The 26,770-nt window shown below is 43.7% G+C and overlaps 6 protein-coding genes across 8 annotated transcripts in view; 1 reads left to right on the top strand and 5 right to left on the bottom strand.

Annotated features, from left to right (window-relative positions):
* Positions 1–1,230: 1,230 nt before the first annotated feature.
* LOC117847981 (putative F-box/FBD/LRR-repeat protein At5g44950) lies at positions 1,231–2,330 on the bottom strand. Its single transcript, XM_034729295.1, has 3 exons — positions 2,131–2,330; positions 1,492–2,023; positions 1,231–1,392 (listed from the first exon to the last, which is right to left on the bottom strand). The coding sequence occupies exons 1-3, from the start codon at positions 2,328–2,330 to the stop codon at positions 1,231–1,233; spliced, it is 894 nt and encodes a 297-aa protein (XP_034585186.1).
* Positions 2,331–3,343: 1,013 nt separating this feature from the next.
* LOC117862245 (citrate synthase 4, mitochondrial) lies at positions 3,344–8,506 on the bottom strand. The gene is made up of 20 exons (XM_034745782.2): positions 8,348–8,506; positions 8,047–8,121; positions 7,898–7,960; positions 7,770–7,811; positions 7,251–7,316; positions 7,084–7,149; positions 6,597–6,710; positions 6,327–6,390; positions 5,976–6,058; positions 5,716–5,765; positions 5,550–5,627; positions 5,280–5,408; positions 5,144–5,186; positions 4,883–4,969; positions 4,518–4,619; positions 4,197–4,304; positions 4,071–4,121; positions 3,919–3,992; positions 3,762–3,813; positions 3,344–3,678 (listed from the first exon to the last, which is right to left on the bottom strand). Exons 2-20 carry the CDS (start codon positions 8,095–8,097, stop codon positions 3,583–3,585), a joined length of 1,419 nt encoding a protein of 472 aa, XP_034601673.1. The 5' UTR covers positions 8,098–8,121; positions 8,348–8,506; the 3' UTR covers positions 3,344–3,582.
* A 1,177-nt stretch (positions 8,507–9,683) lies between these two features.
* Positions 9,684–12,541, top strand: LOC117860923 (zinc finger CCCH domain-containing protein 14). Of its 2 annotated transcripts, XM_034744463.2 has the most exons (3): positions 9,867–10,081; positions 10,681–10,741; positions 11,602–12,541. In XM_034744463.2, exons 1-3 carry the CDS (start codon positions 10,009–10,011, stop codon positions 12,350–12,352), a joined length of 885 nt encoding a protein of 294 aa, XP_034600354.1. In that variant the 5' UTR covers positions 9,867–10,008; the 3' UTR covers positions 12,353–12,541. The 2 variants fall into 2 exon arrangements, with proteins under 2 accessions (XP_034600283.1, XP_034600354.1); XM_034744392.2 differs by lacking the exon at positions 10,681–10,741 and having other exon boundaries at positions 9,684–10,081.
* Positions 12,542–12,778: 237 nt separating this feature from the next.
* On the bottom strand, positions 12,779–16,353 carry LOC117861069 (non-structural maintenance of chromosomes element 4 homolog A). Of its 2 annotated transcripts, none has more exons than XM_034744564.2 (7): positions 16,010–16,351; positions 15,808–15,888; positions 14,484–14,724; positions 14,302–14,398; positions 13,879–14,095; positions 13,700–13,791; positions 12,779–13,298 (listed from the first exon to the last, which is right to left on the bottom strand). In XM_034744564.2, exons 1-7 carry the CDS (start codon positions 16,107–16,109, stop codon positions 13,065–13,067), a joined length of 1,062 nt encoding a protein of 353 aa, XP_034600455.1. In that variant the 5' UTR covers positions 16,110–16,351; the 3' UTR covers positions 12,779–13,064. The 2 variants fall into 2 exon arrangements, with proteins under 2 accessions (XP_034600455.1, XP_034600529.1); XM_034744638.2 differs by having other exon boundaries at positions 13,088–13,251; positions 16,010–16,353.
* Positions 16,354–16,788: 435 nt separating this feature from the next.
* Positions 16,789–23,646, bottom strand: LOC117847970 (uncharacterized). The gene is given in 4 exon segments (XM_034729283.2): positions 16,789–17,014; positions 17,017–19,797; positions 20,632–20,830; positions 23,618–23,646. Coding segments are annotated over 4 exon segments (3,084 nt in total). The 3' UTR covers positions 16,789–16,939.
* Positions 23,647–26,516: 2,870 nt separating this feature from the next.
* The window catches only part of LOC117847964 (leucine-rich repeat receptor protein kinase MSL1), a 35,431-nt gene continuing 35,177 nt past the window's right edge, over positions 26,517–26,770 (bottom strand). The window contains exon 9 of the mRNA XM_072291257.1: positions 26,517–26,726. Within this exon, the coding sequence (XP_072147358.1) occupies positions 26,517–26,726 (210 nt within the window). The remainder of the gene's footprint in view (positions 26,727–26,770) is intronic.

Raw genomic sequence — 26,770 nt, 5'->3', positions numbered from 1 at the left:
AGCACTCTAAAAATTTCTCATATTTTTATCATCATGCGGTGCACCATTACTCAGTTTAGCAATCAATTTTAATTCTGACCAATTTTCTCCCACCTCCTTCTTTCTTTAGCTGATTTCATCCCACCTCTTTGTTTCTTTTTTTAAGCTGATTTCATTCCACCTCTCTCCTTCTGGGGCTACTACTTTCGCAAGCTTTTTTTTTTACGTTCCTTCCCATGTACTCAATATTATTGACTCAATATTAATTGCTTACCAAATTTATTGACGTAATATTCTTTTAGGAAATATTGATTTAAATTTTCTCGTTGACTTCACCTTTTTTCACAAATTTGTTGTCTCAACATTTTTGTGATTTAACTTTTTTATGGGAGATATGTCAATTCAGCTATTTTTGCAGGAAATTTTGGATCGACAATTTTTTTATCGACTTAGGTTTTTACAGTATACAGATCTGTTGAGCCAACTTTTTTAGTGAGTTCATATTTTTTTTTGCGTTTAAAGGAAAACACTTATTTTAAGCGGTGCACCCCGTGAATGAAAAGAGCTTTGTTCCTGCATGCAGTTGTTCTCCAGCCACTCCATGGTTTTATTTGCAGGCCATTGCCGAGGAGCGAGAAAGAACTCAAGAAGCACGCGAGGAAGAGGTTCGAACGTGAGGGTAGTGATAACTCCTTGGGCGCGTTCGGTTACCTTGTTTGCCTTCGGATCTGAAGCCAGCTAGCTCGAGTTATACCATAACTACATATGGCAGAAAGGGTGTGTTTTGGAATATATAGATATTTCATCACAAGAAACAGTTTGGTTTCTTTAGGCTCTGAAGAAAAGTACACTTTGCAAACAGTCAGAGACTCTAATCTGGAAACATTTCAAGAGCTGAACAGCAGCACCATGGTATGGTATGCAGGGTAAATGGCCACGTGGATCGAGTTTAAAACCATACCACCTCCATCTCTCTGGGTTTTGTCTTCTCCTTCAAGGCGCTGCGCATCTTGCGAAATTCCTCAACGTCGTCGCCTTTGGACAGTCTGATCCAAAGCGTTTCAAGGTTTCTGGGCAATGGAGGTAGCAGTTTCAGCTTGCCATCAGCACTAGGTTTCGTTTCCCTAGACAGTGATTTGGGTAAGCTCCGATCCCATTGAACTTTGATACAAGTTCTGAAGAAGCAGAGAGTAATGTCTTCAGTTTAATGTCACTAATGACAATAAGTGCCTATGGCAGATGTGCAGCATGTTACCGTCCATTGATCCAAGGAAAGAGCAGCCAGATTAGGAGCACCCTCTGGATGAAAAAAGCAAGGGCGTTGTAGAAGTCGGTGACCAGCCATTCTCCAACGTAGAGGCTCTTCAAATTGCTTAACGACAGGCCTTCAGTGGCTGGCTTATGCACAATATCCTTTACCAAAAAAAATAGATCAACAAAAGATTGCATACGAAATGTTACCATAAAAAGTGTCATAATTAGTTAAATAGTAGTGTAGATAGAGATTTTCACCTGGAGGAGTACGTCAAATCTGAATAGCTCAAGGCGCTGAGCATTGCAAAGCGCCGCGATGAGATCATAAGCACATGGAGCAAGGTGATCAGCTGCACCAACACAGTGCACCCAGGCACTCACCAGAGATGGCATGGCAGACAGATAGACTCTTCTCGAAACTGTTATCTTCAGGGAACCGGCGTTAGGAGCAGAAACATGGATCTCATCGTACACGCAGGCGGTAATCGACAGAGTCTTCAAACTTTCAGACGAAATCTTGAACGAACCAAGCCAGCACTGATACAGATTCAAGTCCTCGAGCGACGGCCATCCAGAGTTGAGCTTCTCCACTGCGGACGGATCGATCTGCACGTTCTCAAGGTGCAGCTTCTTTAGGCGCGGGAGACAAACCGCGGACTTGGGCGCGATAAAATCCCTGGCCCTGGATGACAGGCTGATCTCCTCTAGCGTCGCGCAGGTGAAGACGCGGTCCGGCAGCCCGATCGCGTTGGCGCCTCGGAGCGCGAGCTCGAGCACGCGGAGCCCGCGGCTCAGGGCGTGGCACAGCCACAGGCGAAGCGCTCCCACTGCCAATTCTGCAGGCAGAAGACCTGCAGATCCAGGGGGTCGCGGAGGAGGAGCAGATTGTTCACGAACCTCTCCGAGCCGGCGCTGTCCTTGTCCTTCAGGGTGACGAAGGGCGACGACGCCCACACGCGCCGCCACCGGCGCGACAGGAGGCTGAGGTGTCGCGCCGCCTGGCGCGCTTCCAGGGGCCGCAGGATGCGGTGGAGGAGGTCGTCGGGCAGCGCGCTCAGGCGGTCGCGCTTGGCGGCGGCATCGTCACGCGGCGACATGGTCTGGCTTGGCCCCGGCTGACCGACCGTCGACCTACTGGTTCAAAACTCTTGAAATGGAACCGAGGGCGCGCCGATGGTGGCCGGTTATGCCGATGCGAGAAGGGGAAACGGCCGCGCGCGCGGATGCGGGCCAGTATCACGCGCGCACGGATTTTTGTTTTGACCAGACAGAACTGCCAGGTTGCGCGGATTGTTGCTTCTGGGCTTCCAGCCCGTTTGTTCCTTCAACATGGCCTGCCAAATGAACAATTTAAAAAACAAAAAAAAAGGTGGGGGTGGAGTCGGAAGGAGGGCCGGACGAGGCCACCAGTTGCCCCACGGGGTCAGAGCCCAGCTTCGTGGGAGGGGCCCAAGTTTCGTGTTCGGAATATGGGCCAAGATAGCGAGCCCACTCCCTCGTCCCAACCTGGGCGATCTCACTTTTAACAGCGTAGACCTAGGTCCGTTTCACCTCCTTCCAACCCCGAGGTGTGGGCTGTGTACCGCTCATTTGAGCCTGGTTACCCGAGGGCAGTAAACCGAGATGGGACTAAATGTTGTTGTCTCGTCGTCAGGCCATGCATCCCTCCTGGCCCAATTGCAAGCCAGGCCCAAAATCAACCGCGAAGAGAGACCGAGAGAGAGCGATCGATCCAAAACGAGTCCGTGCGCCCTCGCGCGCCCGTCGACCGTCGTCATCCGCGTTCCGTTGATACGGCGACGAACTGGCCGGCCCGATCGCAATGTGCCTCGACAAAACAGCCCTGATAATAGATCGAGCTCGCCTCCCATGTCCATAGCATAACCTCGATAAAATTCGAGTGTAACACTCTTTTCATTTCAGTTCAAGTGAACCAACACCGGTACCAGAGAAGTAATCAGCAAACCACAAAGCGATTACACTACTCACAATTTGGAACACGCCGCACCACGCATGACAGGCATCAGAATATCCTCTTTTATCATGAAAGAACTGTCAGCTTATGCTGCCAAAACCCAAATAACTGTAAACAGACTCGAACGAGCAAAGGTTAAAAGAACTGGCGTGCATCGCCATGTATAAAGATTAATGAACATGTCCTATTCTCGTCTGCTCAGTGGTGCCGCAGAGATTCAACTATATGGATGTCACGAGTGACGGAGGATACAAAATTCTGCCGTCTGAGAGCCTCTTGCTCTTGTTATTCGACCGCCAAAAGGAAAACGACTACTGTAATTTATTAACAGGAAAAATGACGGTGTGTAAAAAAGCATCAGCCTATGTTTAGCTTCAAGCAGCCTTGTTCTTGCAGTAGTTTTCCAGCCACTCCATGGTGACACTCTTCGGCCTCTCCAGTGGTAGGCCAAGGGCACGGTCCCAGATGAGCTATATCAAAGATAAGTGACCACAATTAGCAGATAGAAGAACCAGAATATAAGAATCTAAGAGTGGAGGGTACAAAAGCAGACCTGAGATCCTATCCCCATGCTCCTTGAGACACCAAACAAGACTGTGTAATACCTGCGTGGTTAAAACAAGGTGTTCCGGACATGAGTACTCATACATAGATTTGATAGGTCACAAGTCAGGATTAAATTGATATCTAAATGCCAAGGATAAACATACCGTGCTTCAGATAATCCAAAGTGGTTCAGCAAAACTCCACTGTGTGCATCAACATTCGGCCATGGGTTCTTGACCTGAGAATACATGAGCAAAGAATGGTGTTCATGAGAGTATGTTAAAACAAGAGTGGAGAACATGATCAACCACATTACCTTGCCCAGCTCAGTGAGAATAGGAGGCACGACTTCATACAACTTGGATACCTGTAACAGAACATCACATTTTAGAGTGTTGAACCCAAGAAAGTAAATGCAATTAGATTCAGGGTCTAGACTGACCAATTGGAAAAGTGGATCCTCAGGCAGATGCTTCAAGGCAAACTCCCTTTGACATGAATACCGTGGGTCTGTCTTACGCAGAACTCCATGACCAAAGCCAGGAACAACCTATGATTGAATGCAACCAACTATTAGGAATTTGATTTCTATAACTTCATGCTCAACCAAATAAACAACAGTGCACGTAACATTGCATAAACATTCCAAGTCAACTCTATTAGACCTACTGCACAGCATTTCAAATCTCATAACATTTGATGAACCTGTTTTTGAGCATGAAGTAAACATCTTTTGAATTAATATAACACTGAGACATGCTACCTTTCCACTCTTTAGTGTCTTCCAGACATAGTCTTTGAGTTGATCTGTGGTAACATCACTCCCAGTTTCCTCAATTACAGATTTGATCCATAGAAGCACTTCCTGCAATATATGGTAAGTTTATAAACGTTATAAAATCAAGTCATCAAACTAAGAGTGGCAGGAAAATGTGTTTCTTCTTTCAGTGAAGGAGGTTCATTACATATCAACTTATCAAGTAATGTAGTGAAATAGTACAATGAATGGCTGTGGGGCCAGGGGGAGATTATCTATTGAGAGAAATCTTTTTTGCAATCACGAGTAAAAGAAAGCACAAGGCAAGATAAATATTGCAGAGCAGATCCGGTGTGTCAAACTGTGCATACCTGATTAGCCAGACCATGAAGTGGCCCAGCTAAACCATTCAGAGCTGCTGCGAAAGAAAGATAGGGATCTGACAGGGCACTTCCAACCTGCAATTAGATGAGCGGCATGATCAGAGGATGTTTCAACCCAATGCCATGGAGTAAATAGTAAAAGGCCATGATACCAAATAAGGTACCACACAGTGATCAGTTTTCATCATCTTGGCACGTTAAGAAACATTGTTTAGAAAATCAAGATCACAACCAGAGAACAAATATTACCAGATGACCAGTATGTGCACTGACATTCCCACCTTCATGATCACTGCAAGAACCCAGTTAACAGTATGAGAGGAAAATTAAAACAAGTTCTTCAGAAACATAAAATAAAAAAATATAAGGATGGATGGAAAATTACGTGTGAATTGTTATATAGAGGCGCATCAACTCCAGCATTTTGGGATCGTCAAAACCAAGCATGTGTGAGAAATTTGCAGCATAATCCAGAGCATTATCAGCTTCTATTGATTTCCCGTCCTTGAAAATCCTTCAAAGGACAAGTGAAACAAAATAATTGATACAAATTCTAAATTTGCTCATGTCTATAACTTCATCACAAAATAATCATTCATGGATGTCATCTCCAGTAAGTGAATTGAAAGATCAAGCATTTGTGAACAAAAGCTACCTCCGGTAAACATAAGATGCCACTGGCGGAAGCCGAGCAATCAAGTTTAGGACATCTTCATACGTAGGCTCCCAGAACCTATTATCAATATAATAATTGTAAAAACCATGAAAAGCAACTGTTGAAAAAATAAGAAAATGGATAGCAGTATAAATCCCAGGCTTACTTTGTTTTTGGCAGTCCTTTGTCATAAGCTTTTTGAAATTCACTCTCAACCTGAAACGGAGTAAAAACAGGAAGAGTCACACTTTGAAGGCTTAAAGTAATTCCAAATACCAGGAATGATACGATGAGAAATTAATCTAAATCCTACTTGCAACAGTTTTAGAAATACAACTGCAAATAAATCACAAATAGTGAATTTTTTCCACAAGACTTTCTGAGGGGGAAAAAAAGAAACAGCATGTCAGACATGGCAGGACTTACCTGAAGAGCCATTACTCCAGTGGTAAACTGTGTCATAGGATGTGCAGTTACAGGGAGAGCATCTATTGCCTTATAGACATGTGCTGCAACCATATCAATTATCAGCTGCTAGCGAGCAAAGTGGCAAGATAGAGCACATAAACTACACATGATCGTACTAACGGAAACATATGGACCTCTCTATTGATTTTTTTGGAGTTCAGATCTCGCTATTAATCTGTGACTACCTTTGAACTTGCAGAAAAGTGGGACATTAGCATCAATCAATTCAGATAGTTTCTGGATTTAATTTGACCAAATTTCCAAGGGGAAAAACAATAACAAAAGTAGCCAGCAGTGTGATCAAAGTACCTGGGACACTTGAACGGGCCAGCAATTCCTTTGAAAGGGAATCAACTTGCTCTTTGGTTGGAACCTGAAAACAAAAAACCAAGAGGCTTAAAACTGAGAAATACGGTATTGGGGATAACTGAAAACATATTACAGGAATAACAATACAAAGATAAGCAAGAAACTTGTCCCATTGAATCAATCAGCAACGAATTTCCTAGTTTTGGAGGAACACATTTGCAACAATTTTTAAACTATTATGGAGCAAGTGATTTATAGGCAGGGATATACCTTTCCCGTCAGAAGAAGCCAAAGGAGACCCTCAGGCAAAGGCTCACCACCCTTAACCGCCGTCGGCAGCACTTTCTGGCACTCTGGAATTGAGAGGCCCCTAAAACGAATGCCCTGGATAGAAAAGAAGTGGTTATTAGCCAATGAATGATGTGATTCTTTGCTTCACTTCGATGTTTAAATATGTTAACGCCGCCCGAAACTAGGTTGCATCCAACAACAAAGATGAATTTGTGTGTCCAGCCACTCAGATTTGGTAAAATCGAAATCAGCTCCAATACTATAATAAATACAAGAAACTAACTTAAAATATTCTGGTAAACCTGCGCCATAGTAAACTCTTAGAAAATTTATTCCATGTGCATCTTCTATAGATCATTGTGCACTACTTAATTCTGAAACTTTGATCATATTTTGACATAGAATGGACATGAACTGATAATACACTGCTAACATAGCATTATGAAGTGGATGAATGAAAGATTACCTCCTCTGGGTCAAGTAGTGATGTTTCCCAAAGCATTCCAATCATCCCTCTCATTCCACCAAGGACCTGCAAGAACATTATTCAGGAATTTCGCATAATAAGTCAGTATACATTCTAGAAAGGAACCAGAGGTATCCGTAGACATTTGAATAGTGATATATCCATACCATGTCCACATTTATGTTTCCAAGCTGGACCTTTCCATGCTCTGACTTGAGCTTCTTTAAGCGATCCTGTAACAAATACAGCAGAGTAAGTGATGGTTTCTCCTAACATTCGAGAACAGTAAGGCGAGATGAACAGGTGTTCATATTTCATAAGGACAAGTTTTTACAGAAATCAGCTGCCAGGTGGGTTTCTCTTAAACTAATTCTAATTTTTCTGATCGCAGCTAGGTGCAAATATAAAGCTGCACACAAACTAAGTGCCACTGACAGAAGCGGGAATAGAATTGATGCATAATAGATGCTACTTTCAGAGAAGAAAATTGATTTCATGTTCCACCACACGTTTGACAAAATGTATTAGACACAGAATTAAGCAAAATCTCACAAAGAACTACATGAACTGAACAAAAGAGATCGAAATTGACACTTTTGGCTAAAAGAACAGAAGATAAGGTATCAGATACCCCAGGAACTTTTTGGCTTTACAAGATTTACAGACAGGTCTATTGAGTAACAAACCTGTTGTTCGGGAATCAGTTCCTGCAATTGGGACCTAAGATCCTGCATTTGCAGAAACACAATCAGCATCATGTCCAGACTACACAAAATTCCATCACAAGGCACAACAGGAGGACGAAGTGTCTTACGAGATCGGAAGCGCTCTGCATCTGCACCCATCTCACACCACCCAGCGTGGTGGCCTCCTGCGTCTGGCGGCAACAACACCAAAAATCTCAGCAGAAAGCACCCAAAAAACGGTGAATCAGCCCGCAAATACACACGCGCCACTACTCACCACGCGGGATCGCAGCCTCGAGACCGCGGTGAGGCCCCGGAAGAACGCCATGGCCGGAGCGCTCGGCTACCGCACCTGCGCAGACACATCACATCAGGCCACCGCAGTTGAATCGAAACGAACCCCAACGAAAAAAAACTAGGGGAAACAAACTGATAATTACTACTCCACTCCGCCACGCAGCAAGCAAATCCGCAACAGAGCGAGGGGGAGATTGGAGATGGGATTGGATTCGAGGGCTCGCGGCGGAGGGGAGTTTCTAATAACGAATAAAACTAGCAATCTGTGTAGGCTTGCTTACCAAGGAATACCAAGGAATGAAGAGATCAACACGGGCGGGGACGGGCCGCGCGTTCCGCGGCGAGGGAGGTGGGGAGCCGAGAAGTTGGGGGAGGAGGAATGGGGGTGGTCGTCGCCTCGTCGGGCTCGGTTGGTGAGGGCTGAGGGGTCAGGGGCGAGCCGAATATATACGGGGGCTTCGGGTTCCATCCGAAATGATATACCCGCCCCTTCAATATCTTTTTGATTTGGTTTAGATAGATTTTACAAAAAAAATTGAAGTTAATCAGAAAAACTGAAGGGGCATATCCCAAGATGTTTTTTTTGTTATAATTGTCGAGGTTAAGAGAGCATCCAGGGAATTACTTAGAATGAAAAAAGAATGTAGGAGGCTTGCATGATTCTTTTGAAGAAAAAAAAATCTTCAGCGGAAAAAAGGTGTGCCTTTTCTAAAAGGGCGACACTGCAAGGTTAAGAACTGCATGAAACGTGGATCGTCCTTTTCTCAGATGAACAGCCCAGGTTGGGGTGGGGGACAAGTTTTGTTGTGTTTGCAATGAATTTTGGTTGAGACCATGGGAAAATTTGCATGAAACAAACAATTCATGAAAGGCAAATTCAACAGCTCGAAAGTGGGGAGAAAGAACACAAAGTACGACTTGTAGTCTCCAACTCTTCATGCACAATAAGGCTATCACCTTCACCTGACTCTGACATGGATTTTCTAGACGAATAGAAGCGAGCTTCCAGGAGGCACGGCTGGACCTGTTTAGAAATATACGAAGTGAAGAATGGTACACAACCAGAGGGCAAATATTATGATGCGACGTGTGCCTCTTCCATATGGGCATATGGCCTCTGCAATGAAGAAAGGGACATCGGTTTTTAGCTCCCAGGACTCGTGAGGTGGACGGCTTATGACTTGTGAATTGTGACACATGGTACTGATTGTTTTGAAAGGTTGGTTGAATAATCTATTGGTCAATGATTTGGAATTTGGTGGCTAAACTGCGCTGTACCACCGCAAAAGCGAGACGGCATCACACTTTTTCTTTGAAAAGAGAATAGAAAAGTGAGGACGTTTCAGGGTTCCCTTTTCCTTTTGAAAAAATAATGACAAATTAACAGTTTGACTTGGATATTTTTCTGGCAGGTCATCTTCTATTTGTTTACTTATTTAATAATAAACACATCTAATAAAAAGAGAAACTTCAAAACAGAACGGCGTCCTCGTGACGTCGTGGTTGGCAGCTAAAATCTCTCCCACCTGCCCATTAGGATTCTGAACGGAATGAGGAGGTCAAGTCTTGCTACCCAAGAAGAACAGGGAGGCGCTTTTCATCAAAAAAGAAGAAGAAAAGGGGAGGCCAGGCATGCCGCCGGGGCCAGATAGACAGGTGGGCCTGCGCATCATTTGGGCTGAGAAGCGGGAATGCACATCACCCTCCTTCGTGGGCCCGAGCCCATCGGTCGGTCAGTGCTTTCCTCTCTCCTCGCCTCGACCTCTCTCCCCCCGCCGCTGGCACTCGCTCACTCTCTTCCGCACGCCTCCCCGTCCCGTGGCCGTTGTTCAGACTTCAGAGGCCACTCCCCACGGGCTCCACGACCCCACGCGCTCCTCGCCGCGCCGCCGCGGCTTGCCAACCCTAACCGAACTCGCGGGACGCGAGAGCGGGAGCATCCATGGAAGACGTCCGCAAAAGGGGCACGGCCGACGGCGCCAACGGGGCCTCCGCCGGCGGGAAGCGCGCGCGAGGTGAGTCGAGCGGAACCCGCCCTCGCTCTGGCCGCAAACCGTCGTCCTCTCGGGACGTGTTTTATCGTCTACGCGGTTGAACATTTTAGGGCTGAGCGTCTTGGGGATTGGTTGTGTTTTGAGATGTTTGCTATGCTAGGGTTTGGGGATTTTCGGTGGGATGCTGCGCGGTGCGGTGATCTGGTGGGATCTAGGGTTGTTGTTTGGTGAAATGAGAATCACTTCGTTCCCGAAGTTTCGTCAACTCGGCGCGGAAGTTTTCGTATGTTGGCAATTTTGCATTATTCGGGTGGGGGCATGGGCTTATTTGTTGCATTTTGGCCTAGAATCATTTAGGGTACGGGTCTTCTGTTTGAATTGCAGGGGTTTATAATTTTTTAGTTGTTGGCTTGCTGTGTCCTCTACCCACTCAATAATTTGGCAACGGCTTGGAAAGAATCTCTGGGTAGCAGATACAAACTGAAGTCAGTAAACTTTGTGTTTTAATTAATGCACTGTACTGATGTAGGCAAGCCCTCATTAATGTTCATTCTTGTATACTGAGATTAGTAAATCAACAACATATTAACTTGGCGAGCAAAATTAATTTGATGTAACAGAATCGGAGTCATTTCAAACTGGTGTAGGAAGCAAAACGAAGCCATGCACCAAATTTTTCAGGTTATAATCCAACTTAAAATGAACTCCCACCTGGTAACATTTATTCTGCATAGCTGCTTATTTCAATTAAAATTTACTTGCTTTTGTTGAAAGAATCTCTTATGGCTAACAGAACAGTTAAGAAATATTGTGATACAGGTTCTCCTAATCCAGCTTAAGAACACTACTGGAGTAAAATTGGAAAGCACATGGTTGTGCAAATCACTTTGAACCTTTGAAAGACGCAACAACAGTATAAGGACATCTAATTCTTTCTGAGATGAACAATCAGTTGCTGTGGTCATGCTGCGTCATCTGCTCAAATTGAGAAGAAGTTTGAGCACATGACTTGGGAACTGCAATTGAATCCCATCTTGAAATTGCGCCACCTATATCTTTGCAACTTACACCAATTATCCAAATATTTGGTATCTGCAGGACAAATTCTACCACCTTATGGTTCGAAATTATACTTATTATTACTTACATCAGTAGCTGTACAGTAATGTTCATTGCATATATTATGATGTTTAAATTCTAGTAATCGTTTAACCGTGATGGAGTTACAAATTTTAAGCTTGGGATCTAGAACACATGGTACCAATAATATGTTCTTAAGCCCAGCTTTTGAAATGTAGCAAACTCTGAATGTCTTTTGTCAGAACATGGCAGATAATCCGTTTCCACTATTTTGTTAAGTCATGTTAAGTTTTCTTCAGATTTTTCTGAAGTTCATCCATACTGGTACATTATATTTTTATTAGCACACATTTAAAATGCCATATACTTTTGTTTTCCTCAGCTGCTATCATCAATTGTTACCATATATTTATTATTCAGCTACTTCAGTTACTTACCCAGATAATGTTGTCATCTTGCAGTACCTCTGGTTGTCCCTTTGGCGAGGGCTGCCATTTTCTCCATTGCTTCCCTGGCGGCTACCAGGCAGTTTCAAAGATAACCAACCTGGGTGGCCCAGCAGTTACACCTCCTGGAAGAATGATGATGGACGGGCCACCTACACCCACCATGAAGACTCGCTTGTGCAACAAGTACAAAACTGCAGATGGATGCAAATGGGGGGACAAATGCCACTTCGCACACGGTGAAAGGGAGCTTGGCAAGCCTATGTTGATGGACAGCTCTACGCACTTCCCCATGGGACCAGGACCCACTGGTCACTTTGCACCTCCGCCTATGGTCAACCCTGGCATGGCCACTCCAGCAAGCTTTGGTGCTTCTGCCACAGCCAAGATCAGTGTTGATGCATCCCTTGCTGGTCGCATCATTGGGAGGGGTGGAGTTAACACAAAGCAGATATCTCGAGTCACTGGGGCCAAGCTGGCCATCCGGGACCATGAATCAGACACCAAGTTGAAAAACATCGAGCTTGAGGGCACCTTTGATCAGATCAAGAATGCTAGCGCTATGGTCGGGGAGCTGATTGTCAACATCAGTGGCAGTGCCCCTCCACCAGCAAAGAACCCAGCTGGAGGACCTCACCGTGGAGGCTCAGGAAGCAACTTCAAGACCAAGATGTGTGAGAACTTTGCAAAAGGGTCGTGCACTTTTGGTGACAGATGCCACTTTGCCCATGGTGAAAATGAGCTGCGCAAGCCTGCTGCTGCTTGAGATCCATGTCTTTGTCAGTACTTTGTAGTGATTAGTCAATGTAACTCAAAACTTGATCTTGGATGATGGATTTGCTGACTTCTTTAGGCCTATGCTACTGAATCTGTTTTCTGTTTTTCTTCTTGAACGTTCTATTGTGACCTGTTTTGGGAGCCTGGTGGTTCTTCTACCCATCCCTTTCTTCTTGAAGGTTCTATTGTGCCCTGTTTTGCGAAGCGTTAATGCTGCTATTTTGCCTTTATCTCTGTAGTATCCAGGGTTTCTGACAATCATGGTGGACAGTTCCGATGGTTAAACATAAACGCTGCCAGTATTTTCTGTTGTAACTTTGTTTTGTCGAGTTGTTTAACCGTTTGTGGGGTTGTATTAGCTCTCGCATGGGTACAGTAAATAAACGAATAAAAATTTAACAGAACGAGCATCGAATGAATCATCATCAGCCTCTGATGCATCTACATAAACGTCGACGCGTCATGTCTGATCTACAAAGACCGTTCTATGGTTGAAGGATGTCAATGGAAGTTGAAACGACTGAAATTTAGTTACACCTCTACTTCTCAGAGAAGCACGAGCTGTGCTACGACAACATGGCATGGCACAACCGTCCTACAAACCTAACATTTGTACATACAAAATAAGGCAGGCTGCCTGCCCACACCGCTCATGCCAAGCAATTTCTAGGGTACAATGCTCATGCCAAGCAATTGCTAGGTCAGTCCTGATCTCTGAAAAGGCGCTTGCGCTTGGACGTTTGGTTCTCCTCGGGTGTTTCCTGGACTACCTGTTCTTGCAAGACCAAGCCTCGGTTCCGGGTGAGTTTTCTGATCGGCGTTCTTTGCGCACATGCCTCCAGATTTGGCTGATCATTCTCTTCAGTGCAGGTAGCACCCTGGGAGGTCCTGTGAGGCAACAGTTCTTCACCCTCTGAGACTAATTCTTTCATAAGCTGTAAATGGATGATAAGTGAAGAGGTAACATTAGATTACTTGTTAATATATACAAATAAGACTACAGTCACTGTTCCCCACCATGAATTTTGATTTTATTCATTTTTGTTTCTCTAATTTCTCTTGCAAAGGCAGCATGCTTATATGGACAACATGTGGCAGTTTAAAAAAAAACATATGGCAAACTGAATAGGTGAATGTGAGGTTTTCCTAGGTGACATATCTAAATCAGGGGTACTCAAAGGGGAGAGTAGTTCGATATGTTAAGCTAATCCTTCAATTGGATTTCCAACAATTATCTTCCCAAACTAGCAGCAGGCATGAGGTTGGATAATGAATATTTAGGTAAAATATATGTAAGTTTACCAATAAATACAAATCTAATGATCGGAAATTATACCTTCCAGTCCTTGAAATCAAATCTAAAGACAAAATGGCTGTAGGAGACATCTCCTGAGGCTACGTCACTAGCAGCAGGTGCATTTCTTGGGCCTGTTTGAGGTCAACAATATTATTTAGAAACATCTGCAGTAGAATAACCAGAATATAACTTAACCACAAAAGGAATTGAGTACTTACGTACTATATGATGCCCGTTATCGTCTATATTTATTTCCACCCTACCATCTTTCACTAAGAAAGACAGTGCAAAGATATTTTCAACTGTTTGAGCAAATGAAAGCCTGTTCAAAACAAGGTTTTCCAGCCTTGCACTCTTCTTCCGCCTCAGGGTATCAAATATTACCAGCACATTCCTGTCAGTGTCTGTCTTTACTTCCTCTGAAGAATCAGCAAGCTGCATTTTGGAAAAAATCATATGGCTGGAAGTCAGCTCCGAAACAGTCAGCAACCCTAGTGCATATAGATGACAACAAAGTTATAGGAAAGAAAGGCCTATTGCATTGAGATCGAAGGCAAAAGGAAGACCTAAAAGAAACCATGAGTTCACTTGACTTCTACTGTTTGAATGTATGATTTACATCATGAAAAGCATGTTGGTACCTCTTCAGGACGAGTGTTTTCTGTTGGCCGTGCAGTTCGTTTTCTACTAACAGTCGAAACCTTTCGCTGTTTTACTTCTGTATTCATGGGTCCAAGCCTGGAAACATTAAGAGAATGCACAGTTTAAGTCATCTGACTAGCCGAGGATGCATACATAACTTACAAAAAAGAGAGGAGCATACATGGTGCAGCATCCAGGCACAGGCCTGAAGGCATGTGAAACAGAAAGTCCAAGATCTCCCCAGCGCAAGGAGGTGGCCTCATCATCTGGGCTCTCTTGCTCTCCAAATTTCTTCAGCAAAGCTGTTATAAAATCAGAAGGGGTGATTCCTTCACTTGACTGGGACCTCACCGAAGTCACCAATGTGCTGGCAATGTCAAGCAGAGCTTCTGCATCAGCTATTTGCTCCCTAGGTCTCTGCACTGCAGTGTGGAAGGATACTCATTGTGAATTTTAGTGCAGATTAAATTTTGAATAGCCAACCAGCAAGGCATAGCAAAATAAAGCATTTGCTCTCACAATAAATAACCAAATTGGTGTGACAAGCAAATGGTACAATCAATTTTAGCACAGAATGCAATGAGCCATGTAATAAACCAAAGTATTGAGCAAGCAAATATTCAACATTACCAATTGGCACGGATGAACAAACTAATGCAAACTTCACAGTCCCTATAATATGTAATGTGAGTCCATGTTACATGTATTCCAGAAATTTATAAATCAAACTATTAAAGGCAACAACATTAAGATAACAACTTGTTCTCAAAATATACTAATGTCAAGGCTACACACCTAAGAGAAGCATCAAAGTCTATAAACACATCTATGGATTTTATAAACAGTTCACTGATATTACTATTGAACTGTTATTACTATACCCTGATGTTCACTTAATAATTTGCAACATAAATGTCAACAAGAGATTGAAATATGACTAGGAATAAATTAATGCAAGACCTTCATCAGTACAACAAACTGAGCGATGAGTTCAGAACCTCCAAACATTTCAAATTCAGTGTGAATGTCAATAGCAAGTCATGATCGGGGAACAGTCTTTGGAAGCTCTAGAGTGAAACTATACATAAGCTGACTAGAACTTGGTCCCAAGTAAACTACTTTATCAAAGATTTCAGGCTAGCTGTAACTGAACCTATCCTTGATGACAAAATTCGAGTTCAAATAATGCAGCTCCCTTCAATTGGAGCCATTTGTACCCGACTTGTGTGCTATTAAATCAGAAGTGATTATTCCTAAACCTGCTTCAAGCACTCCAGCAAACAACTCTACAGTAACCAGCAATCTTAGCACACCATTCAAATGATAGAAAAACACATCCCTAAATCCAAAACCCAAATAAAAGTTGGATGCAGCAATTCCAATCAAAACCTTCTCGTCTCACGCCACTTCAAAGTTGAATCTCAACCAATCAAAACACTTGTTTTCTGGAATAAAAAAGAAAAGAAATGCAGTTCGTTCGCAAGCAACAGGGAGTCGATCCTCACCGAGCTCGTGCAGGCACTCCACCTGCGAGATGATGGCCGTGAACTTGTCCGAATCCACCCTGGCCATCTCATCCCGCTCATCTGCGCGCAAACAAAGCCCCCTCAAAAGTCAAAATCACACCTCAACCCAACCCAGCCCGACCCAGAAATGGAAGCCCGTGCGAGCCGGCGCGGACAAGAGAGGGAGGGAGAGGCCGCCTACCGCTGATGCGGTTCTTCATGGCGAGGTACCGCGACCGCAGCATCCGCCGCTCCGCCATCCCCTGCCGCTCGCCACTGCTCTCCCCCTGCGCCCCCGCCATCTGTGGTTGGCCCAACCAACCGCTCCAAACCCTAGGCCCCGAGTCCCAGCTCTAACCGCAGGAGGCCACGAGCGATCGGATGGGGAAGGGAAGGAGATGGGGGGCGCGAATCGGAGAGCGCGCCGGCGGGATGCGCGAATTTTTTTTCGGAGGCGGCCGAGCAGAGGAGTGGAGGAGGGCAGCGGGGATTTGAAATCTTCCCGAGGAAGGAACAGGAACCCAGCGGCGCCCCCGCTCACCCGAGCTACCCATTTTTACCCCTCTGCTCGGATTTTTCAATGTTGTGGGGACGGAGGAAAGGGCCCACTTGGCAGCGACGGGCGCTGGGACGGTGGAGGCGGGTGGGGCTTCCGTGTCCTCGCTTTGGGCCAGGACGTCAGTGACTGGGGGGTTTGGCCCGGAAAATCCAATCGCGGATTCGTTTCGCTCGGAAATCTGGGCGCGCCCTGTCTGAGCGGAGCGCTGCCTACGCTTCAGCACTTCGCTTTGGTCCAGAGCAAAGCAGATGGCAAATGGCATCGTAAGTTAACAATCCGTAGTGAAAAATACAGTCAAGGCAAGGCAGTAATGATTTTAAACGCATCACTTACTGAAACATAACAAAAGGCGAAAGAAAATGTAAGAACGGTTTGGCTGCCTGCCTCGACAGGCTCAGGCAGGCGCAACATGCATCAAGATGTGAGGTTCAAGCTAGATTTTATAAACCGACGACAAATCGTTGTTCATTGCAAAAAGGGGGGGAAATGCTCAAACGCAGGGACCAGGAGTACAACAGCATACAAATGACAAATTGACGAGGCTAGTGCATCAATCTAGCCATAAATTTTATTCTACCCAGCGCCTTCATCCTTTCCTAGGAGCGCATCGCTTGAGGCGGGATCAATTGTAGCGAGCTCAATTGCAGACTTTGGGCTTGACTGGTAGGTTCAAAATGCATCGGCCTGCTTCTTATTGACAGCTTACGCCACACATAAACCACCACAATAATGACAATTATAACGGCGGCACAGATGGTCACTGCTTTTAGAATCACGTGAGTTGGATGACCCTCCTTATGCTTGATACTATCAGGAGCACAGATGCCAGGCGCAGCACAATCTGATAAGCTATGCATGCCAATCCGATTACCAGAGAAGTTGGCAAATGTGATGGCAACTATATTGCAGATACCACAAGGGTTGGAACCACTGAAATCATTCTTTGAGAGATCAAGATAGTTCAAATAACTGAGATTGGACAGTGCCAAGGGCAAGCTTCCGGTGAGGCTGTTGTTGTGGATATCAAGAGAAGAAAGTTGTCCGAAATCTGAGATAGACCCATCTAGGCTCCCTGATAAATGGTTACTGCTTGCATTGAAGAAGACCAGCGAGCTCAAGGATTCTTCATGCCAAGGACAAGATAATGGGATTTCACCAGAGAGGTTGTTGTTACTGACATCCAGACGGTTCAGGCTCTTGCTGCATAGTAAGGACTGGGGTAGAGTAGCCATAAATGCATTGCTGGACAAGTTTACAACTGCAATGTTCGGAAGAATGCGGCCTATCTCAGCAGGAATATTGCCATTTAGGTGATTATTAGACAGAAAAAGGCCTTGCAGGGTCAGCAATGGCGCAGACCAAGGAACCATAGGTCCAACTAATGCATTAGAAGAGAGATCAACAGTTCTAAGATTCTTCAGCTCACCAAGCTCGGCAGGAATAGATCCATTCAGCAAGTTACCTTGCAGGTGTAGCTCCTCCAGAATAACACAGTTCTTGATCGCGGGTGGGATACGACCACTTAACAGGTTATATGACAGATCAAGTAAGCCGTGATGTTGAACATACTCTGATTCAGGATGAGTTGGGTTCGTGAATCCCCCACAAATCTCAGCAGGAATAGAACCAGAGAGCTGGTTGTGAGACAAAACCAAGCCAGTGAGCGAAGTCAATTGCGATATGGATCTCGGGATGTGTCCGATCAGATTGTTAGAGCTCAGGTTTAGCTTCACTAGGTTTCTGCAGTTGAAGAGCTCTTGTGGGATGCTTCCAGAAAGTCTATTCCCACCAAGAGATATTTCTGTCAAATTCCCCAGATCGCCGACTGCCTGTGGGATAGGTCCTTCCATGCAGTTACTGCCCATCCGCAACCTCTGCAAGCTGCGGAGCTTACCAATGCTCTCAGGGATATGGCCAGTAAGCTTATTATTGTCGAGGTTCATTTCCAATATGGTTGATGACTCAAACAACTTGCTTGGTAACGCTCCAGTGAAATTGTTGTAGGACAAATCCAGTATCGTGAGCGGTAGCTTAGCCAAGTATTCAGGTATCCCACCATGGAAATGGTTACCTTGCAAATCCAGATGAACCAGGTTTTTGCAGCCCTCGAATGTCTCCTTGATACTCCCAGTCAGATCGTTACAATGCAGGTCGAGTGACTGCAGCAACTTGGCTTGACATATGGTAGGTGGTACCAAACCATAGAACTTGTTATTTCCAAGGTTTACAAAAACAACATTTGCCCATTTTTTAATCCAATCACTAATAGGACCTGACAGTTGGTTGTCTTCCACTTCAAAATGGGCAATATTTTTTAAACCTGCAAGTTCTTCAGGTATACTGCCAGTGAAGGAATTAAAAGACAGACGTAGAAGAGTAAGCTTCTTGCAGCTGCCAAGCTCTTTTGGTATACGCCCTACGAGCTTTGCCTTCCTTGCATTCAGGATAGTCATATTGCCCAAATCACCAACAGATGCTGGGAGTTCTGAGTTAAAGTCATTGCCTGATATGTCAAGTTCCACTAAGCTTCTAAGACCACCAATTGACCAAGGGATGGTGCCTGATAAGCTGCATTCAGTGAGAGAGAGTTCTTTTAGGTGCTTCATGTTACCGATCTCTTTTGGAATCCCTCCAGTGAAATGATTGAACCCCAAAGCTAAACGCTCCAGCATTTTCAGATGAGTAATCTCATTAGGTATTGGCCCCACCAAACTATTTGAAGAGAAATCAAGTGTCAGCAGGTTCAGCAATGCGCTTATTCCAGGAAATATTGAACCAGTGAGCTTATTTCTGCTTGCATCAAGGTAGAAGAGCCGAGTTAGGTTGCCAAAAGCTTCTGGTATTGATCCATCAAATCTGTTCTGGTGAAAGCCCAGGACCTCTAGGTTCTTCAGACTGCCCAGCTCCGGAGGAAGTACTCCAGAGATGTTGTTCTTGGATATCAATAACTTAGTGAGGTTCTGAAGCTGAGCAATGGCAGGGCTCAATTGTCCAGACAACTTGTTTCTGTCTAGCACTATTTCTTTTAGCATCTTCAAATCATATAACGAGAAAGGCATGGGCCCAGTAAGTTGGTTATTGCTCAAGTCCAGGTACTGGAGATTCTGCAAATCTCCCAAGGCTTCTGGAATCATACCAGATAAATCACACCTACTTAGGTTGAGCCAACCAAGTGACCGGAATGCTGTGATGCATAACGGAAAAGGGACACGGAGTGGCACAGATGACAATTCTATGGCCACAACAGCGCTTCCTTTACAAGTTATACCCCTCCAGTTGCATGGCTGAGTTTCTGAACTAAACCAGTCCTGAAGGAAGCCTTTTGATTCAGCGACTGCCTGCCTCAGAGCATATAGATTGTTTATATCAGATTCAGCAAATGCAGAGCTAGCGATGAAGCAGACAAATAGGACCAATAAGCTGATTCCATCCTGCAAAAATGAAAGGCAAAGTTAAAATAAAAGTTATAAATGTGCAGGTAACAAAGTTATAAACAATACCAACACCTTCAACCAATGAAGGACCGTAAAATGCTAAAAGAATGAATCTAAAATGAGAGTACATCGCACATAATAAGTTAAAAGTTGGTTCTGGTTTATAAAATGATTGCACTGCTTATTTTTCAGTTTCCTTACAAACTGAGAAAAGTTCCTATTACAAGTACTTCAACCAGTGGGTCTCTATTTGGCAATGGCTCATGCTTGTGCAGGGCTTATACTAATCGTGTGTCTAAGAAAAGAGATGCTGCTGTATTGGTATACTCATGCTAAACCAGATATCTACTAGGTTTGTAATCAGTGGCGGAGGTGGCGAGTTCACACGCCTAGGGCCAACTTATAAGGGCCTAAAACCATCGAAACCAAGCACATAACGATATGGAACGGTACTTTTTTTGAAACGAAAAAAAATGCATGATTTAACAGTACTGAAGCATAAAATGCATGATTTAGAGTATAATTCAATTTCAAGTCTAATTGTACAACAAACTTGATAAAAACTTTGAAGCTGTATAAAAGGAATATCTAACTGTGCCGATTTGGTTCATCTCCTACTGTTTCTAGTTCCAGATGTACTATTGTTTTAGATTGAGATTGAACTTGAATTATAGGCATAGGAGAGGGAGAATAAAAGAATTTCAATGTCTTCCTCCCGATTGAGTAATTCTACTAGAAATCTACAGATTGTATCATAAGTAACCCATGAATGACGAATTCAATTTGTTCAACTGAGGGACTGACGGATTGGAAAAGGAGCACAGAACTGACAGACCGACTTGCTTCAATGCCGGATTGGGGAATCAGGAGGATTGGGGCACCGGCAGTCTGCCGCGCCACATCTCCCACACGCTCACATCGGCGCCTGCGTGCTCGCCTCCTCGCCGGGCACCCCGCATCCGGCTGCACGGCGCACCGGCAAAGCACGCCGGCCGCGCGTCCAGCCTCCAGGCGCCGCTGCCGGTCCGGCCTTCAGGCCTCCAGCGTCGGCGCGCCACCTACCGGGATCCGCCGACCGCCGGGTTGTGCGCTGCCGTGCCGGCGCCCGGCGCCGCTAGTGTTTTCCCCTGCCGGGTGGCCGTGTCTATTGGGTAACATAGGGATGAACGGCCTTGATTTCATCTAGGTTGCCACGGATGGCTCGGATGTAAAGATGACAAGCAAGTGGGGTTGCAAGGCTGACGTGGATTTCCTTTGGTATCTTTGATAGTATACGTTTGAACGCTAACAAGTAACGTACCGTTTCAAAAAAAAAATGTAATGTACGATGCCCCCCTGCACGATCAGTCGATCATAACGAGCAAGGCATGTACAACCGCAACAAAAAAACACTTGATGGGGGAAAATACATGGAAATTGAAATACACCATGGAACGAGTAATTGAGTGGTCAAACAGCAAAGGCATCTTAGACACTACCTTTGGAGCCATGATTCCGAGCTCGAAGTAGGAATTCCAAAGACTCTGCTTCAGCAATGCAATCGGAGCGTGTCTGCCAGAAATAGACCCTGTAAAAAACAAAAAAAAAGAAGAAGAGAGTAAGCATTTAAGAGTGTTGCACCGCCAATAACTATACATGTAGGGTAATAAAGACAATGCAATTCTACCATCTCAATATGCAATTCTGGGAAAAATCAACATATAAGTTGGGATCGCAAAGCAAAATGGTAGTCTCATGAACTTCGCATAAGAGTAAATACCGAGAAGGAAAACATCATGAAGACAGATCTAGATCGTGAAATCCCTTGACGGTTCTAAAAGGGAGCTGATACGTATGACCTCTACTGACTGACAGAGTTTGATTAAAGTTTCATAATGCAGATCAGTTTGATCTATTGCATCCATTGATAAGCCTTCCATCGATTGCCTATCCCAACCCAATGCTTGTACACTACACGAGTACACGTCCACATGGACTAATGCTCTAAGAATGAATTACACACAACAAGCAAATTGACTACGCACAAGAAGTGAGCAAAACACATGCACAACCACGATGAGGGTTATACCACTAGCAACAAGATAAGAAAGGTAATCAAAGCTCCACGGCTTTCACAATTCTATCGTCTCAGAAAAGGCAACAAGCAAGATCGAAAGATAACTCGTTGCAATACAAATAAATAGAAAAATCGTCTTGTACAAAATGAAGGTGGGACTAGGATGGACAAAAAATAGTAGTTTTTTAGGAAAAAAAGTAACATATAAGCATAGGATCTCAAGCCAAAAAATAGCCTCATGAACTTTGTGTAGAAATAAACTCCAAGGAGAAATGGAGATCTAAATTGTGAAATACCTATTACGCAACAATGAGGCAACTCAGCTTTTCTAGTAGCTACCATCTAACCATCAAAGTTTTGTTAAGCTTTCATACTGTAGATCATGGTCATGCCATATTCTATCCTTCCACTATATACCTAACCTTCCACCAACTGCACATATGACCCAACAGACTGCACACAACCAGCAAATGGACTACACACAGCAAGTGAACGGACCACGCACAAGAAGAAAATGACTAGACACAATAAGTGAACGGACTACACACAATAAGTGAACAACACACATACACAAATGCGACAAGCTTTACACCAATGATAACGAGATATGTAAGATAATTAAAGGTCCACAACTCTTTTATCTCAAAATGAAATAAGGATGACCGAAATTGCAATACAAATGAACTAGAGCCTACAAAAAGATAACAATTTAGGAGAAAAAAAAGAAACATATAATTAAGTAGAGAATCACAAGATAGAAAAAGGCCACGTGAACTTCGTGCGGTAGTAAAATCTAAGGAGAACGAGAACATCAGTAAACAGATCTAAATTGTGAAATCCCATATGACGGTCAACACCTCAGATAGATCTCTACGTTCGATGTAGAGCGCGGTCGCACCACGTTTGATCTGGTCTATCAATATGCCCAGCCTTTCATCGATTGCCTATTCCAACCCAACGACTAAACACTACCCGTCTACAGGGATCAAATCTACAAGAACGGACTATGCGCAACAAGCGAACAGACTCCGCCACAACAAGTGAACAACGCAGGCACAACAACTACATATGCAAGAAGGGAAGTGTGTTGCAATACCACGAGATGGAGTGAGCGGAGGGACGCCGATGATCTCGCTCGCTACCTCGGCCAGCCTCAGTCTCTGTCTCGCGTCGGCGATGCGGCGAGCGAGAGAGGGAGCAGAATGCGCAGGAATGAAGACATGAGTGCCCTGGCTCCCTGTTCCGGTAGGTATTTATCAGCATGGTTCATGCTTATTCTCGTGATGGTGCCACGCCGTTCACCTGCTAGGGTGATTTCCTCTTTATTGTAGCTTTGATAAACCATCTATTTTTTTAGCAGGATTTTCATTTTGGTTCATGATAAACCATCCATTTTTTAGCAGGATTTTCATTTTGGTTCACCTTACAGCAGTAAACACCTCCTACTCTATAGAATTCAGTCGTTGTCATGGGCTTCTATATAGAAGATGCTGCAAAAAAAAATTTTGCGGATGACATTGAGCAAACTCTTTGCCTTTTCTTAAGATGCCAGGAATGTACAAACTTGCTATAGTATTAGTTTTTCTAAAGGAAAATAGAGCTTTATGTATTACTAAGAAAAAATCATGTTAATTTGCTCCACACATAGAGGCGCTTGAAAATGCCACACAACAATGTATGTTACGCCTAGCGAGTCGTGCCAACCTACGCGTCACATGATTTACACGCTATTCAACACTAAACGTGAAGCGTTGTAGCAACCTTGAACCTTCCCTGGTGATGGACACCATCCGGGATCTCGCGAATTCACCAACAAAACGTTTCCGGGAGAAATCGAAGCAAAATCCTTTCTTGGAGAATCCTGAACTTTAATTTGCTAGACGGTACCACATTCATTGCCTGCCATGGCTTCAGTTCTTCTGCATTACCCATTTGCCCCTATTGAAAATCCCCTAAAAAATTAGTTTTGTAATGAATCAATATGGATATTATAGGAATAACGCAAGAATGAACAAATTACATAATTAAATATTATGCTATCATCTTTGAAAGGTAAAAAAATATTTTACATTCTTCTGAAAAGAAAATGGATAATTTCGCTCTTGCAAATAGGGAACCCAAAATACTTGTTGCGTAAAAATATTAAAGGAGGGAAAGTTACTATTGAAAACTATGTTCGCGTATTTAGGAGTGCAAAAATTAGTCCATCAACGGGTGACTTTTGAAAACAAATCATAAGTCGACCACATGCTCCCCGAGTCTCCAATGAAGCTTTATATGTAAATTTTAGCTTTTGATGCAATCTACAACTTTATTGTTAGTAATCTTTTATTTGGCACTATTTTAGTGGCCAAAAGGAAGCTATATAGTTCATGACTAGTTTCCGATCTAAAAAGATCCGAGAATTAACGCATGTCAAAACTTTACAGCTGCCTTTCAGACTAAAAAATACAGTTTTGAAATTGAAAACGTATCAACTACAAAGTTGTAGATTGCATTGAGAGCTACAACTATAAAGATCATATCCATTTGAGATCACATGAAATAGTTATGATTTTTCTAAAGTCATATGTGGATGGACTAATTTTCACATTTTGAATGCACATTTATGTTTTCTAATAGTAACTTTCATCCTTTTATCTTTTTCGCACATTTTTCATTATTTGGAAGAAAAATTACTGTTCTCGCAGTTTGGGTGTGTGGAGATATTTTTGCATTCCTGTATAGTGAAAATATGCATTTTAGTAGGACATTCATTTCACTATACCTTACAACATTAAACAGCTATTACTCTATTGAATTCAGTAATCGTCATATACCCATATACAGGACAAAGAACATTTCTTGTTGCGAGCGAGTAAAAGCAAACTATTTGCCTTTTTCTGTCTAAAAAAGAAATTAAATTATTTTTTCCCATTTAAAGACCCCATGACATGAGCGTGGACATTTTCTCGGTCCTAGTTTTCAAAGGAAAAATAAAACGTTATATATTACTCCCTCCATCTATGTTTACAAGGTATGGTATAATTTAGCACGGTATTCCAAATAACAATTTGACCATTTATTTATCTTATAGTATATTGTTTATGGTTATAAACTTATAATCATTGTAGAGTATATTTGATTACGAATCCAACCATATAAAGTTTACATTATAAAAATAAAAAATTAATAGTCAAATTATTGGTCAAAGATTGCAAAATTTAAATCCTGATATACGTGTGTGCCTTATAAATAAAAACGGAGGGAGTACTAAGAAAAAATTCCAGCTCCACACCTAGAAGCGCTTGAAAATGCCACAACAATGTTTGTTATATGCCTAGTGAGTTGTGCCAGCCCATGTGCCACGCGATTGTGCTCTCCTGCACTAAGCCTATAAGTGTTGTGCAACCTTGAACCTTCTCTGGTGGTGGACACCATCAACGATCTCGCGAATTCACTAAGAAAACGTTTCCAAAAAAAGCTGAAGTAAAAATGTTTCTCGAAGCAATTTGCACTGCGGAGCCCTCAGTACTACTCGTGATTGGAATATGCAGCGCTATTTTCTTTTTCTAACTGCCCTCCAAAGACGTGCAATTCAAAAATCGACATGTGTGTGCTGAACTTGTAATCCATAGACCACATACGTCCAATTTTGTACGTATTTTTAATAGTGAAAATTCCACTCTCTTCATCATAGTGCCAACTGCCAAGCAACAAAGTCTTTCTGATCTGTTATTACCTGAACACGTTTCTAGCAAACACGGTGAGAGATGATGCGATTCAGAGTAAAATGAAACTTCTGTTTAACAGTAATCCACGGCTCTCCATGGCTGTAGGGACTGCCAAGAGTGTTAAATTTTAGTCGTGTCGCTTAATGATAGAGAGTTCAAATTTTGGCGCATACTTTGGATCGCATCAGAATTTCACTAGAACTAGTACAGATTCCTACAAAATTCTTTAGAAATCACTGGCAGCAGTTTGGCTGCACAGCCAGGCAGGCGAAACAAAATAATAATACCGCGATCAGGATGTCATGGTTCCAGTTAAAATTTATTACCCGGCGACAAGTTGATGTTCATCGCGGACCAGGAGTACAACACTACAACAGCATAAACATTACATGGCTAGTGCACCAATCTTAGGCCAAAGTTTTTATTTCGGTTTGGCGCCTTATTATTCTCTTTGCCCTAACACATGCACGCCCAATTGCCTGACAGACTGACGAGTCGTTGCCCACTTCAGATGCTGCTGTGAAGTTGAAAAATAGTTGTAGGGGTGTCGTTATACGCTCCAAGCTCATCTCCTTTGGTAGGTTGATCTCCAGGAAGTACAGGCTGCCAATGCGAAGTCACATGATCAGTACTGCTGTCCAAGCTGGTCTAGGTTACAGTATGAGCACTAAACCTGTATGAAAATGCAGTATTCTAGCACTTGTACACCCAAAAGAACCCAGCTAATGCAATTGGCTATTTTGGAACTTGCTGCAGAGGCTGCATTTATCCAGGTTTATATACTTAAACTTTTGTTATATGTTAGCATTTTAAGACCACATAAAGGACAGAAGAGCTGATGGATCCGGCAGAAGTAGCATGAGTTTAGTACTGCTAATTTCTATGAAGCTCTTAGTAAATAAATAAACAAATAAAAACATACCAGTAGGCAGCAGTGCATGGCAAGATCATGGCTGCGCCACACGTCCAGGGAGGTCGTGAGGTTCACTTTCCATCAGCTCAGCAATCTTGAGGCCCTTCACCACATCCGGCATGGTCGGCCTATTCCGTGGCTCGTCGGCGGTGCAGTCCAGAGCGATGGCAAGCACACGCACCATCTGTTCCCGCCACAGACCTGAGACTGGTAAGGAAGGATCAAACAGCTCACCCTCCCGACCCTGCGCGATCATCCACCGCACCCAGTCAATAATGTTCCCACCCC

This window comes from Setaria viridis, chromosome 1 (genome assembly GCF_005286985.2).
Source record: "Setaria viridis chromosome 1, Setaria_viridis_v4.0, whole genome shotgun sequence".
NCBI classification, from domain to species: domain Eukaryota; kingdom Viridiplantae; phylum Streptophyta; class Magnoliopsida; order Poales; family Poaceae; genus Setaria; species Setaria viridis.
The sequence above is the reverse complement of the archived record's forward strand: the minus strand, read 5'-3'. Positions and strand labels throughout refer to the sequence as shown.